The 13,984-nt window shown below is 65.9% G+C and overlaps 2 protein-coding genes across 4 annotated transcripts in view; one reads left to right on the top strand and one right to left on the bottom strand.

Annotated features, from left to right (window-relative positions):
• Positions 1–8,888, top strand: part of CALU (calumenin) — a 130,417-nt gene extending 121,529 nt beyond the window's left edge. For 2 of the 3 annotated variants that reach the window (XM_066996393.1, XM_066996356.1), the window contains exons 2-7: positions 1,493–1,727; positions 3,873–4,066; positions 6,542–6,708; positions 6,807–6,867; positions 7,254–7,453; positions 7,638–8,888. In XM_066996393.1, coding sequence (XP_066852494.1) covers positions 1,507–1,727; positions 3,873–4,066; positions 6,542–6,708; positions 6,807–6,867; positions 7,254–7,453; positions 7,638–7,742 — 948 coding nt within the window. In that variant the 5' untranslated portion in view covers positions 1,493–1,506 and the 3' untranslated portion in view covers positions 7,743–8,888. Of the gene's footprint in view, positions 1–1,492; positions 1,728–3,872; positions 4,067–4,135; positions 4,330–6,541; positions 6,709–6,806; positions 6,868–7,253; positions 7,454–7,637 lie in introns of all 3 variants that reach the window. The other variant, XM_066996429.1, reaches the window with a different exon arrangement.
• A 929-nt stretch (positions 8,889–9,817) lies between these two features.
• On the bottom strand, positions 9,818–13,808 carry OPN1SW (opsin 1, short wave sensitive). Its single transcript, XM_066996702.1, has 5 exons — positions 13,316–13,808; positions 13,079–13,247; positions 12,024–12,189; positions 11,477–11,716; positions 9,818–9,940 (listed from the first exon to the last, which is right to left on the bottom strand). Exons 1-5 carry the CDS (start codon positions 13,656–13,658, stop codon positions 9,818–9,820), a joined length of 1,041 nt encoding a protein of 346 aa, XP_066852803.1. The 5' UTR covers positions 13,659–13,808.
• Positions 13,809–13,984: the final 176 nt, after the last annotated feature.

The raw sequence follows: 13,984 nt of genomic DNA, 5'->3' as shown, positions 1-13,984 counted from the left end.
GCTGTAAGGGTGGTGAGGCCCTGGCACAGGCTGCCCAGGGAAGCTGTGGATGCCCCATCCCTGGGGGTGTTTGAAGCCAGGCTGGCTGAGACCCTGAGCAACCTGATCTGGTGGGTGGCGTCCCTGCCCGTGGCAGGAGTTGGATGCGGTTTGGTAACCTTTAGGGTCCCGTCCAGCCCCAGCCTTTCCGTGATTCTGCTGGGGCTCTTCCACGGCCCGGTGCCGGGTCCCGCGCTTTGGCCACACCAACCCCACGCAGCGCTACAGGCTGGGGGCAGAGAGACTCTAAAGCCGTGCAGAGGAAAAGGACCTGGGGGTGCTGGTTGGTGACCTGACCGTGAGCCAGCAGCGTGCCCAGGTGGCCGGCAAGGCCAGCGCCATCCTGGCTGGGATCAGGGATGGTGCAGCCGGCAGGAGCAGGGAGGTGATCATCTGTGCTCTGCTCTGGTGAGGCCGCACCTCGAGTGCTGGGTTCAGCTTTGGGCCCCTCACTACCAGAAGGACGTCGAGGCCCTGGAGTGTGTCCAGAGCAGGGCTACGAAGCTGGGGAAGGGCCTGGGACACAAGTCCTGTGAGGAGCGGCTGAGGGAGCTGGGGGGGTTTGGTCTGGAGAAGAGGAGGCTCAGGGGAGACCTCATTGCTCTCTGCAACTGCCTGAAAGGAAGGGGTGGGGGGCTGGGGTCGGCCTCTTCTCACAGGTAACCAGTGACAGGACCAGAGGGAACGGCCTCAAGTTGTGCCAGGGGAGGTTCAGGTTGGAAATGAGGAGGCATTTCTGCTCAGAAAGAGCAGTCAGGCGTTGGGACGGGTTGCCCAGGGAGGTGGTGGCGTCACCGTCCCTGGGGGTGCTCAAGGAGAGGTCGGATGTGGTGCTTAGGGACATGGTTTGGTGGTGACATTGGTGGGAGGGGGTGGTTGGACCAGGTGAGCTTGGAGGGCTTTTCCAACCCTAACGGTTCTGTGATTCCATGGCTCTCTTGCCCAGGGGCTCGTCAGGCACCCCTAATTAGCTAACGAAGGCAGGGGAGGACCCGGGGGCTCTGTGCGGGGCGTTCCTTGGGTCTCACCCCCTGGGGACACGGCTCCGTCCACGTGCTCCGTGTGTCCCCGTGAGCTCAGCCCCTTCTCCTCGCACCTCGTGGCCATGAGCGCAGCTTCCCTGCGCCACGTGGCCGATCCCTCATCGCCGGGACAACCACGGGGCTGATCCCTCCTCCTCCTCCTCCTCCTCCTCCTCCTCCCCCACGTACCGCGGGCTCGGTTCTGTCCCCTCAGAGCCGGGGCTGTGAGGACAGCCCTCACTCCTGCCATTAATCATGATGTGAAGGATCCGGGCACCGCTTTTACCGTTAATTACGACACAAAGGAGCTGGGCAACTGTTCCCGGGACCACCAAACCGGGACCAGCGCCCCGGGGTGGCCGCGGGCCGTGGGCTGACCCCCGGCGCGACCCGCTGAGCGTCCCCCCCCCCCCCCCCCCCGTGCCCCGCAGGCGCAGCGTTCACCATGAGCATCCAGCAGCTCCTCCTGTGCCTGTCCCTTGGGGTGGCCTGCGTGTCGGCCAAGCCCACGGAGAAGAAGGACCGGGTGCACCACGAGGCGCAGCTCAGCGACAAGGTGCACGACGACGCCCAGAGCTTCGACTACGACCACGACGCCTTCCTGGGCGCCGACGAGGCCAAGACCTTCGACCAGCTGACGCCGGAGGAGAGCAAGGAGAGGCTGGGGTAAGGAAACCAACACCCCCCCCCCCAAAAAAAAAAAAAGCCTCCCCCGAAAAGGGGGACGTGGCGCCACGGGGCAGCCCCGAAACGGCGGCTTGTCGGGGGCGCTCGTGGGGGTGCCAAGCTCTTCCTGCCAGCTCGCCTCGGCTCGCTGCGAGCACGTGCTGGTCCCTGCCCAACAACGCTCCCAAAACCACGCCCCGAGGTCGGAGGAAGCCCCCCCCCAGGGCCCCCAAATTCCCCGTCCATAGCTGGCGCTGCGTGGTGCACGTGCCCGGCCCCCCCCGGATCACAAAAAGGGAGCGTTTCTTTCCAATTAACTCTAAAATTAACCTCGGTGCCGCGCCTCCCGCTGCCACCTGCCTCCGCCGCCGCAGCTGCCGGCGCAGTTGTTCCCGTTTGGCTCGGGGAGGCTCCGACCCCCCGAGCAGCCCCCCAAAATGACGCCTTTCCCACGTGGGGAGGCCCGGGGCCAGCCCCCCGCCCTACTCGGGGTTTTTTTGGGGGGGGGGGGGGGTGGGAGGAGGGGCAGGAACACGCTGGCTGCCCTCCCCCGCCGGCTCTTGTTTTCCTAACCCCGGGGCTCGGCGCGCTGCCTCCGTGGCTGTGCAGTTATCTGCTGGAGGCGCTGCCAGCGGGGCCCGGCCCGGGGCACGGCTTCCACTGGGACTTTTCTAACGGGGCTGCTCCGAGCCCTGGACAAAAAAAAAACCACAACATTTTGGTGTTTTCACTTGGAGGCCAGTCCGACACGTTTCCTCAGCCCCGGGAGGGTTTTGTTCTCTCGCTGTGAGCGCAGGATTAAGCAAAAGAGCTTTTTTTCCTCAGGCGCCCTGCCTCACGGCGTGCCGTTCCGTGCGGTGCTCCCCGAAATGCCACCGGGGCCGCAACCAGCCGCTCTCCCCCTTGCTTCTTTCCCCAAAGCCCCCCCCGGCGTCGGCTGCGGGCGCCCGGTGCGTGGTGCCGGAGCCCCGTTTTCGTGACAAACCTCCCCCTTTTTTCATGAAAACCCCTCCCGGTTTCCACGCCTCGCGCCCCAGGAGCCGCAAGGGTCGGGGCTGTGCCGCGCTCGCTCGGCTCCTTGGAGCCCCCACGGCCGAGGGCGAGGAGCTGGACGCGGCTTTGCGTGGAAGGACCGCGGCGTCGGGTGCTCCCCGGGTGCTCCCCGGGTGCTCCAGGCCCTGATCTCACCGCGGGCACACGAGGGATGGGTGCGGGCTGCCTGGCGGCCCCCCCCCGAGGAGCCCCAAAATGCGGCTGGCGTTGCGGTGCCGCGGCCGGCGCTCGGGACCGCCGGTGCTCAGCATGCTGCGTGCGTCGGGGCGCCCTGCCGCGGCGCTGGGGAGGGGGCTGCGGCGCTGTCCTGCGGGTTTTGGGGGCGGAGGGGTGGCACGGAGGGATTAATTCGTCCCGTGCTGCATGCGCAGGGGGTGGGAGCTGAGCCGTGCCCGGCGTTAAACGCCGCCGCGGTGCCCCGGGTCCCTACAACGGCACACGGGACCGAGCAGGAAGGCTCCAGCAGGGGCTGGGAGCGCTCGCAACGCCCTCACCCCGTCCCTCTGCTCGCCTCGGGGCGTTGGGAGCAGGTGGCATCCTGGGGCCGGCTTTAAAAGCGAAGCCTCCGGGATGGGGGGAGGAGAAGAGCGCGAGGCGGGAGCTAAATGCGGGGCGATGACAGCGCCCGGCCCCGCTCCCACCTGCTGCTCCGCCGGGGCCCAGCGCCTCGCCGCATTCCTCGCGTGGCTGCCGGGGCTGTGCTCCCTCCCCGGGGGCTGCTTCACGTCAGGGGGGGCTCCCCTGGGAGCAGAACATCCCCCCCACGGGGTCCCCAGGGGCTGCTGGGGGGCCACGAGCTCGTGGATCCGCCCCAAAGATGGGGACTGGAAGGCGCCGAGCGGCGGCGGGCACCTGCAGGGTGTCTTTGCCTCGCAGCCACCACTAAAAACACAGTGGCAATGCCCCGCGGTTTTAATGCCCCGCGGTTTTAATGCCCCGCGGTTTTAATGCCCCGCGGTTTTAATGCCCCGCGGATCGCGAGGGCTGAGCCCCGTTGTGGGGTCTGGTGGCACAGAAGGTCAGGTCGGCGCTCCCCCCCCCCAGAGCCTCGTTTCCCTTAACTTGTGCTGGATTTTTCTGCATTCCCCACAGAAAGATTGTAAGTAAAATAGATGAAGACAAAGACGGGTTTGTAACTGTGGAAGAGCTCAAAGACTGGATTAAGTTTGCACAAAAGCGCTGGATATACGAGGATGTAGAGCGGCAGTGGAAGGGGCACGACCTCAATGAGGACGGCCTCATTTCCTGGGAGGAGTATAAAAATGCCACCTACGGCTACATCCTAGGTAGGTCGCTGCGCTTGGGACCGAAGCGTCGCGGAGCCGGCACTTGAAACTTGCTGTTTTGTTTTGTAGAGTGATTGTAGATAAGATAGACACGGATAAGGATGGGTTTGTGACGGAGGGGGAGCTGAAAGCCTGGATTAAGAAGGCCCAGAAGAAGTACGTGTATGACAGTGTCGAACGCCAGTGGCAGGAGTTCGACTTGAACCAAGATGGATTTATCTCCTGGGATGAGTACAGAAACGTGACATATGGCACCTACCTCGGTAAGGGGCGAGGGCTCAAACCCGGTGCTGGTCCCCGGTCCATAAAGCAGAGGTCCCCCCGGGACGCAGCCCCAAAGCCCCCCCGCGAGCCGAGCTCCTTCCCTCGGCCTCGCCGCGGGAGCCCCGAACCCAAAGGTGCAGCGCGGACGCGTGGCGCGACCTCTGCTTTATCGACGCCCTTGGTTGTGAAACCCAGCCCCCGCCACGGCGCCGCTCCTGGGGCCGGCTCCCCGGGCGCCCAAAAACCCTTCCTCGGCCCCGTAAATTGGCGAGGGTCTCTGCTGGCTCCCCAGCTCCAGGTTCTGCCCACCCCTTTTCTTGGCTTTTTTCTTGGGTCCTGGCCCGCGGAGCTGGTGCGTTTTTGGGGGGGGGGGGGGGGGAGCGGAGGCCCCGGGGCGCAGGGAGGAGCTGTGCTGGGGGCCGAGCGCCGCGCGCCGGCGCTTCTCTGCCCCTCGTTCCCCTGCTCCGGAGCGCATACATATATGGCGTGCCGAGCCCCGGCGCGGAAGCGCGAAATAAAGCTCAATTTGCTAAATATTTCCAAAGATAGTCAAATGCTCCGCGGGACGTATGGAGCGCGCTGCCTCGCCCCCCGGGGCTAATCCGTCTTCCCTCGAGCCGCTTCTCCTGAGGGAGCTGAGCCGCAGGAAGCCTCCGGCTCGCCCTGCCCTCAGCCATCCCCTCAGCTTCCCCTTCAGAGCTGAGGTGCCCCCCACCCGCAGCCCCTCTAGTTTTTGGAAACCCACCCCCACCAGAGTCAGCCTGCAGGGAGGGAGAGCTGTGAAAGGCTTTCACGCTGCTTTCTGAGCTTCCCCGCAACGGGGTTTTAAGGGCTGCGGGCGTAGAAAGCTTAAAAACTGTCCCAAAAAGAAAAGGTAGAAAAGGAGGCAAAGAAAGGAGCAGCGCGGGGGCTGCTCGCTCCCGCTGCGGGGACGGCTCCTCCGCGGCACGGTTCTGCCCCCGTCCCCCATCTCCTACCAGAGGCCGTCCTCTCCTCCTCCTCCTCTTCTCCTCCCCTGGCAGCAGCGGCCCTGGGAACGCCCGCGCAGCGCCTTGACGCGCGGCCAAGGCACGGCCGAGCCCTTAATCGCGTTAAGAGCGTCCCGCTCGCAGCGTGGGAGCCGCGCGCTGCTGCGCCGCCCGCCCCTTGGCTGCCCGCGAGGAGCGCTGCTGCCGCCCGCGGCCCTGCGGGCCCGCCTCAAATCTTCCTTTCCTCGAGGAAAGCGGGACGGGCAGGGGGCGGCTGTCTGCCAGCTTCATGGCGAGGCAGCGGGCTCTTAAAAAACCCCTTAAAGCAAGGAATGAATGGTGCGTGTAGTTTGCCGCTCGGCACCGGCGGCTTCCCTCAGCGCCGCTGGCAGGTCCTGGAGCCTGAAGCGCTCGCGTTGCCCCCGTGTTTGGCCGACGGGGCGAGCTTCAGGCTTCCCCTTCTCCTCCTGCCGGGCCGTTCCTCAGCTCTGTGCCCCAGGCCTGCCTCGCACAACGCTTCCCTTGTGCCGTGGCCGCTTCTCCCCCTTCTTCTTCGCCCCCCTAAGTGGGTCAGAGCCTCACGAAGCAGCCCCCCCACGTGGCAGCGAGCTTCCCAAGGGGCCCGGTCACGGCACAAGAGCCCGTCCCGGCTCGGGAGCGCTCCTCGGAGGCGAGCTGGGCTGGCCGCGTTGCGCGCCGGAGCAGGGAACCTGAGGATTAGTTGTGCCTTGGGGGTGACTTGAAATAAAACCTCCCGCCGGCTATATTTAACGGCTGGCCGGCACCGCGGCTCGCACACAGCTTCCTAATCCCGGGCCTTTTGTCCGGGCTGTAAGCGGAGCCGGCAGCGAGCCTTTTTTTAGCCCGGGCCTGGCTCTCACCTCCTCTCAGCCTCCGATTCGGCTGCGTCGTCCTCTACCCATCCCCGCTACCGGGGGGGGCGGACGGACAGACGGGCAAAGCCAGCGCCCCGCGGCTCCACGTGCCCCCAGCACAGCTCCCCCCTTTGCCCGTTTCCCTCCAGAAACGCCCCAAAACCACGCTCCGTGGCGCACAGCATCCTCGCCGGGCCGCTTGCAGCTCCTCCTCCTCCTCCTCCTCGCAGCATAGGTGCAGCCCGCGGGTGTCTGAGCGTGGTGGTTAATTAGCGTGGTGGTTAATTAACGCGGCGGGGTTGGCGAGCGGCGCCGGGCTCCCCGACGGAGCTGACCCGGCGCGGCCGCCTCTCCTCTCGTGCACCCAGACGACCCGGACCCCGACGACGGCTTCAACTACAAGCAGATGATGGTGCGGGACGAGCGGCGCTTCAAGATGGCCGACAAGGACGGCGACCTGACGGCCACCAAGGAGGAGTTCACCGCCTTCCTGCACCCCGAGGAGTACGACTACATGAAGGACATCGTGGTGCAGGTGGGCACGCCGCCCGCCCCGCCGCCCGCCCCGCCGCCCGCCCCGCCGCGTGGCCGAGGGGGGGGCTCCCCGCTGACCGCGCTCGCTCCCTCTTGCAGGAGACCATGGAGGACATCGACAAGAACGGGGACGGCTTCATCGACCTGGAGGAGTACATCGGTGAGTGCGCGGGGGCCTGCTCCCCCTCTCCCCCCCCCCAGCAGCTCAGGGTTCAAGGCGAGCGCGCGGGGAGGCCGGGCAGGATCGCAGCGTGCCCCAGACAGAAGGGAACATCTGCTCCCGCTCGGCGCGGCCGCCAACTGCCGAGCCTCCGAGCCCAACAGCTGCCCTTCCGGCACCGACACCCGAAACGGGGGCTGCGGCGGGGGGGGGGGGGGGGGGGACGGGGGGACGAGGGCGGCGAGAAGCGCGCGACTCGACAATAATGTCGGTGGGAGCGCCGCCCGCCCCGCCAGGCTCCTGGGAAGCGCCGCGTCGGGTTTCTGGGGTTGGGCGCGGTGAAATCGGGGCAGGCGGGGGGCTCACGGTCGCCCCGTGCCTCGCAGGTGACATGTACAGCCACGACGGCGACACCGATGAGCCCGAGTGGGTGAAGACGGAGAGGGAGCAGTTTGTGGAGTTCCGGGACAAGAACCGCGACGGCAAAATGGACAAGGAGGAGACCAAGGACTGGATCCTGCCCTCGGACTACGACCATGCCGAGGCGGAAGCGCGGCACCTCGTCTACGAGTCCGACCAGAACAAGGTGGGGCAGAATCTCCTCTCCCCGGCTTTTTGGGGTGCACGGATACCCCACGAGCATCGCCCCTACGTCCAGGCTGGGCACGCGGCGCTCGGCGTCGCGGCTCGGGGCCGCGCGCCACGGTGATGCCCCCGGGGAGCGCCGGCGGCACGCGGTGACCGGCGCTCGCCCCTCTGCTCTCTTGCAGGACGGGAAGCTCACCAAGGAGGAGATCGTGGACAAGTACGACCTGTTCGTGGGGAGCCAGGCCACGGACTTCGGGGAGGCCTTGGTGCGGCACGACGAATTTTAAGACCTGTACAGAGAAACCCGTTTTCTTAAATAATTTATTTTTTACAGTTTCTGGATTATCATGAGAAACATTTTCGCTACTGAGACTGTTATTTCAGGCTATGAGGTGAAAACGAAATCTCTCTCCCCTCCTTTTTTTTTTTTTTTTCTCCTTTTTTCCCCAAAGGAGTGGGGACTCGGTGTTCTGAAAACCGACCTCTCATTATGACACGTTGTGGTTTTTAGATTTACACTTTTGTTTTATGGTCTAACGAGCTCTGTTTATTTTTGTATTGTTTTGGTTCCATGTGAAGTGAAGAACACGTATCCCGAGAGCTAGCGGCAGAGCAGTGCTGAGGGTTTTCCCCCCCGCCCTGCCTCCCTCTCCCCCCCCCCCCCCGCTTTGATTTTTGTACGTCCTTAGCTGCGGCCTCGGAAGGAGGAAAAGAAAACAAAAAGCGAAGCCCCGACATATAAAAAAAAAAAAAGCGAGCCCCAGAACAACGAGCGCTGCCCCGAGGAGAAGGAGGCGAAGGGCACCCCCGCGGCCCCCCGGCGGCTCCCCACGACTCCGGGCCCACCCTCGCCCTTCTCTGCTCCCCAGCGGGATCCGGCTCGGCCGAACAACCCCGGGGACGGCGCCGCGTCCGCCCGCCCTCCTGGCGCGCCTTCAGAGCCCGCCGCCGCCGCTCCTAGTAAGGCAAGCGAGCGCGGGGCCGCTTCGGGCGCTGCTCCGGGCTCGGGGGAGGCCTCCGACCGCCTCCCCCGCACGCCCAGCGCCGCTCCAAGTGCCTTCATCCACCGCGCGCGGGGCCGAGGACGGGGGGCAGCGTGAAGGGAAGCTCCCCGAAGCTCCGCGGTCCCCCCACCCCCCGGAGCACCCCGTCCTCCCCTCGCCGCGGGCGCTGCAGCGGCTCAGCCCCGGGCTCCGAAGCGCGGCCGCTGCGCGTTGTGTACTCGTGCTATCTCATGTAACCCTCTGAAGTAACACTTTTGATATAACTCGAACCCAGCCTTGGCCTGGAGGAAACTCGTGGGGGGGGGCTCGGAGCTGCGCGTGCCTCCCCCTCCCCCCCCCCCCCCCCAGCACCGGGGACCCCCTGCGGAGTGGGACCTGGGCTCTGCGCGGCCGCGAGCGTCCGGCTGTCAATAAAACCGTTTCCATTCACCCGTCCTGGTGCTGGCCCTGCTGTCGCTGCGCCGTGGGCACCCCGCTCTGCCCTCGCCGCGGTGTCGGGGGCGAGGGGGCTGCGTTCCCCCACCCCCTGCCCTCTTACCCTAACCGCCCGCTTTCCCCTGGCCCCGTAGCGCGGTGGGGCCTTGGGGAGCGCGGTGCTTCCTGTGCTCCGGGGGCCGAGCCGCGGCTCTCGGCTGCCTGGAACGGAGCCGCCGGGCCCGGCGCGCGGCGCCTTAATTTGGAAGCGTTGGGAGCAGGGCACGGGGAGGGTCCGGGGGCGGTCGGGATGGGGCCGTGGTCACGTTCCTGCCCCATAGATGGGGGTTCTGTGTAGCACCAGCCCCAGAGATGGGGGTCACAGTCACGCTCCTGCCCCATGGATGAGGGCTCTGCCCCATGTCAGCCCTGTGGATGGGGGCACGGCACCCCTCCTGCCCCATGGAAGGGTGCTCAGCACTGCCCCAGTGCCGTGGGTGGGACCTCAGCACCACTCTTGCCCCACAGATGGGAGCTCTGTGTGACCCCAGCCCCACAAATGGGGTCTCAGCCCCATGGATGGGGTCTCAGCCCCGTGGATGGGGTTTCAACACCAATCCTGCCCCATAGATGGGGCTTCTTGTGCCCCACAGAAGGGGTCTCAGCCCCCCCACAGCCCCACAGCAGGGGGCAGAATCCCCACCTCCCTTCCTGCCCCCCACTTGTGGGTCCCGGGCAGGACACAGCTCCCCCATTGCGATCCCCCGCAGCGCCCCACACTTGGCGTCCATCCCATCCCGCACCCGTGGGGCCCAGCCCCACGGCGCCGTGGGGCCACCAAGGCACAGACGGGCTCGGCATTGCGGCGGCGTTTATTGTCCTACGTCCTAGGCTGGCCGGGGGTCCCGGCCACCACGGGGGTCCCGGCCGGGCGCCGGTGGCTCCTAGCTGGGGCTGACCTGGCTGGAGGACACCGAGGACACCTCGGTCCTCTGCGCCGAGCTGGAGATGTCCGAGTCGTCCGTCATGGGCTTCCCGCACACCGTCTCCATGATGCAGGCGCGGAACTGCGGGGACGGCAGCCGCTGGCTTTGGGGACCGGCCCCGGCCCGCATGGTGTCCCCATCCCTGTCCCCATAGGAATGTGGTGTCCCCATCCCTGTCCCTGTGGAACGTGGTGTTCCCCATCCTTGGTCCCCTGCGGACATGGTGATCTCCATCCCTGGCCCCAGTGGACGTGGTGTCTCCATCCCTTTTCCCATGGTGTCCCCATCCCTGTCCCCATGGAACGCGGTGTCCTCTCCATCCTTGGCCCCATGGAATGTGGTGTCCCCATCCCTGTCCCCATGGGAGTGTGGTGTCCCCATCCCTGTCCCCATAGGAACATGGGGTGCCTGCCATCCTTTTTCCTATAGGAACATGGTGTCCTCCATCCTTGGCCACCTGGGGACACGGTGATCCCCATCCCTGTCCCCATGAAATGTGGTGTCTCCATCCCTGTCCCCATGCTGTCCCCCATCCTTGGTCCCATGGGAATGTGGTGTCCCCATCCCTGTCCCAATGGAACTTGGGGTCCCCCCCCTTCCTGTTCCCACTTCTATGTGGTGTCCCCATCCTCCTGAAAACATGGTGTCCCCATTTCTGTCCCCACAGGAAAGCGGTGACCCCCATCCCTGTCTCCATGGAATGTGGTGTCCCCATCCCTGTCCCCATGAGACATGGGTTCCCCATCCCCGTCCAAATGGGAACGTGGTGTCCCCCCATCTCTGTCCTCACAGGAGCATGGTGACGTCCATCCCTGTCCTCATGGGAACATGGTGTCCCCTATTCTTGTCCCCACAGGAGCACAGTGATGTCTATCCCTGTCCCCATGGAATGTGATGTCCCCATCCCTGCCCCCATGAAACGTAGGGTCCCGATCCCCATCTCAATGAAATGTGGTGTCCCCCAGCCCCCATCCCTCTCCTTATGGGAACTTGGGGTCCCCCATCCCTGCCCCCATAGGAATGTGGTGTCCCCATGCTCCTGGAAACGTGGTGACCCCCATCCCTATCCCAATGGCAACGTGGTGACCCCCATCCCTGTCCCAATGTAACGTGGTGACCCCATCCCTGTCCCAACAGAACATGGTGACCCCATCCCTGTCCCAGTGGGAACGTGGTGACCCCCATCCCCATCCCAGTGGGAACATGGTGACCCCCATCCCTGTCCCAATGGGAATGTGGTGACCCCCATCGCCATCCCAATGGGAACATGGTGACCCTCATCCCTGTCCCAGTGGGAACGTGGTGACCCCCATCCCTGTCCCAGTGGGAATGTGGTGACCCCCATCCCCATCCCAGTGGGAACATGGTGACCCCCATCCTTGTCTCAGTGGGAACGTGGTGACCCCCATCCTTGTCCCCATCCCCGTTCCTGGGCCTGTTCCCATCCCAGCACCACACTGTCCCCATCTCTTGCTCCTGTCCCTGTCCCGTGCTGTCCCCTGCCCACATCCTCGGGTGTCCCGGTGTCCCTGCCCCCTGGCTGTCCCCAGCCCGATGCCACCCTCACTCCCCGGGGGTCCCCGTCCCAGCCCGTGCCCCCCGTGCGCAGGGCGCCACCTGTTTGTTCATGAAGCAGTAGATGATGGGGTTGTAGACGCAGGCGCTCTTGGAGAAGAAGGCAGGGATGGTGACCAGGCGCAGGTCGAGGCCGTGGTCCCGGTTGTTCACCATGTACATGGCGAGGGCGGCGTAGGGCACGTAGCAGAGGCAGAAGGAGCCGACCATCACCACCACCATGCGCGACACCTCCCGCTCCGCCTTCTGCGTCGTGGCCGACTCCTGCTGCTGCGCGGCCACCTGCGCCCGGGGGGCAGCACCCCTGGGTGCTGCTTGCCTGTCCCCGTCCCCATCTCCATCCCTGTCCCCACCCCCTGCCCTCCTCCCCAGCCCTGCGTCCCTCTGTTCTTCCATCCCACCAGCCCTTCCTCCCTCCTTCCTTCCAACGCCCCATCCCTCCAGCCCTCATCTCCCCACCTCCCCTTCTTCCCTCTCCCCATCCCATCCCATCCCATCCCCATCCTCTTCCCCCCCCGTCCTCGTCTCGCCCCTCCCATCCTCCCCCCCAGCCCCTGCCCTTGCACACGCGCGTGCCGCCCGCACTCACGGCCCGCAGGGCGCTCAGCAGCTGTGAGTAGGAGAAGATGATGAGGGAGAGGGGCACGACGAAGCAGAAGATGAAGAGGAACCAGGTGTAGTACTCGCTGCGGTACTTGGTGCCCACCGTGTACCAGTCGGGGCCGCACGAGCACTGCAGGCCCTCGGGCAGGTACCTGCGGGGAGGCGGCGCGGCTCCATGGCACCGTGCGGCACCCCATGGCATCCCCATGGCGCCCCATGGCACCCCATTGAGCCCCACAGCATCCCCACGGCACCCTGCAGTACCCCCATGATACCCCTTGACACCACACAGCACCCTGTGTAACCCCGTGGCGCTCCACGGCACCCCACCGTACCCCATGGTGCCTCATGGCGCTGCCGTGTGGCCTGGCACCCTCATGGCATCATGAAGAGCACCCTCATGGGAACCTTCTGGCACCCCCACGGGACCCCCACAGGACACCCCACAGCACCTGCATGGCATCCGCATGGGACCTTGCATGGCACCCCAAGACACCGCATGACACCCCACGGCATCCCATGGCACCCGACGGCACTGCACGGCTCCCCGTGACACCCCACAGCACCCCAGGTCACCCCAAGATATCCCAAGACACCCCATGGCACCTGATGGCACCCGATGGCACCCGATGGCACCCCAAGACACCTGATGGCACCTCATGGCACCCCATGACCCAATGACACCCTACGACATCCAATAGCATGCCAAGACACCTCATGACACCTGATGGCACCCGATGGCACCCCAAGACAACCCATGACACCTGATGGCACCCCATGGCACCCAATGGCACCCCAAGACAACCTATGATGCCTGATGGGACCTGATGGCACCCAATGGCACCCCAAGGCACCCCATGACACCTGATGGCAACTGGTGGCACCCGATGGCACCCCAAGACACCCCATGACACCCAATGGCACCCCAAGACACCCCATGACACCCAATGGCACCCAATGGGACCATCCCATCCGATCCCATCCCGTCCCGTCCCATCCGATCCCATCCCGTCCCACCCCACCCCGTGCCGTGGTGCCGACCTGCTCCACCCGAAGAAGGGCGGCAAGCCGACGCCGATGCCGATGGCCCAGGTGGCCACCACCACCATCAGCGCGTGCTTGGAGCTGAAGCGGAAGTTGCCGAAGGGCTTGCAGATGACGATGTAGCGCTCGAAGGCCAGGAAGGCCAGGGACCAGCCCGTCACCAGCCCTGCGGCACAGGCGGCGGCATCAGCGCGGCGGCCCCGCTGGCCCCACGCCGCGCCGCGCCGCCCCTACCTCCGGTGGTGCCCACGAAGGCCTCGAGGGCGCAGACGTGCTTCCCGAAGACGAAGTAGCCCTGCGAGCTGGCCACGAAGACGATGAAGACGCTGAAGATGCAGGAGATGAAGCCGCTGAAGGAGATGTTGACCAGGATGTAGTTGAGTGGCTGCCGCAGCTTCTTGTAGCGCACGGTGACCAGCAGCACCACCGTGTTGAGCGGCGTGCCCACCGCGAAGACGAAGCCCATGAAGGCCGTCTGCAGGTAGAAGGCCCAGGGGGGCGCGATGTGGTACTGGGGCCCGTCCCACGGCCCCGGCGCCGAGCCGTTGGTGAACAGGTAGAATTCCTCCTCCGACATGCTGGCGGTGGTCGGGGTGGGGTGGGGGGGGGCTGGCGGTGGCCCCCCGGCACGGCCCTCATATAGCCCCGCGGCCCCAAGCCGCTTAGAGGCTCAGGGGGGGATCAGGGCCCTCATCCCCCCAAACTTGGGGATTAGGGGCGCTAAGCCCCCGCGCTCAGCCTAATCGCCGCGCTAAGCCGATTGAGGAGCCCCCCCCAGCCACCACTGGGTGGGGGGGGGGGGTCAGGTGAGGGGGGGTGCCCATGGGACCCCCGGCTTGGACGCGGTGTGGGGCTGGGGAGGGAGTGGGGGAGGAGGAGGAGGAGGCACTGGGACCCCCCCAT

Source organism: Anser cygnoides, chromosome 1 (genome assembly GCF_040182565.1).
Source record: "Anser cygnoides isolate HZ-2024a breed goose chromosome 1, Taihu_goose_T2T_genome, whole genome shotgun sequence".
Classification (NCBI taxonomy): Eukaryota; Metazoa; Chordata; class Aves; order Anseriformes; family Anatidae; genus Anser; species Anser cygnoides.
Note: the sequence above shows the minus strand (reverse complement) of the source record. Positions and strands in the feature narration are given on the sequence as shown.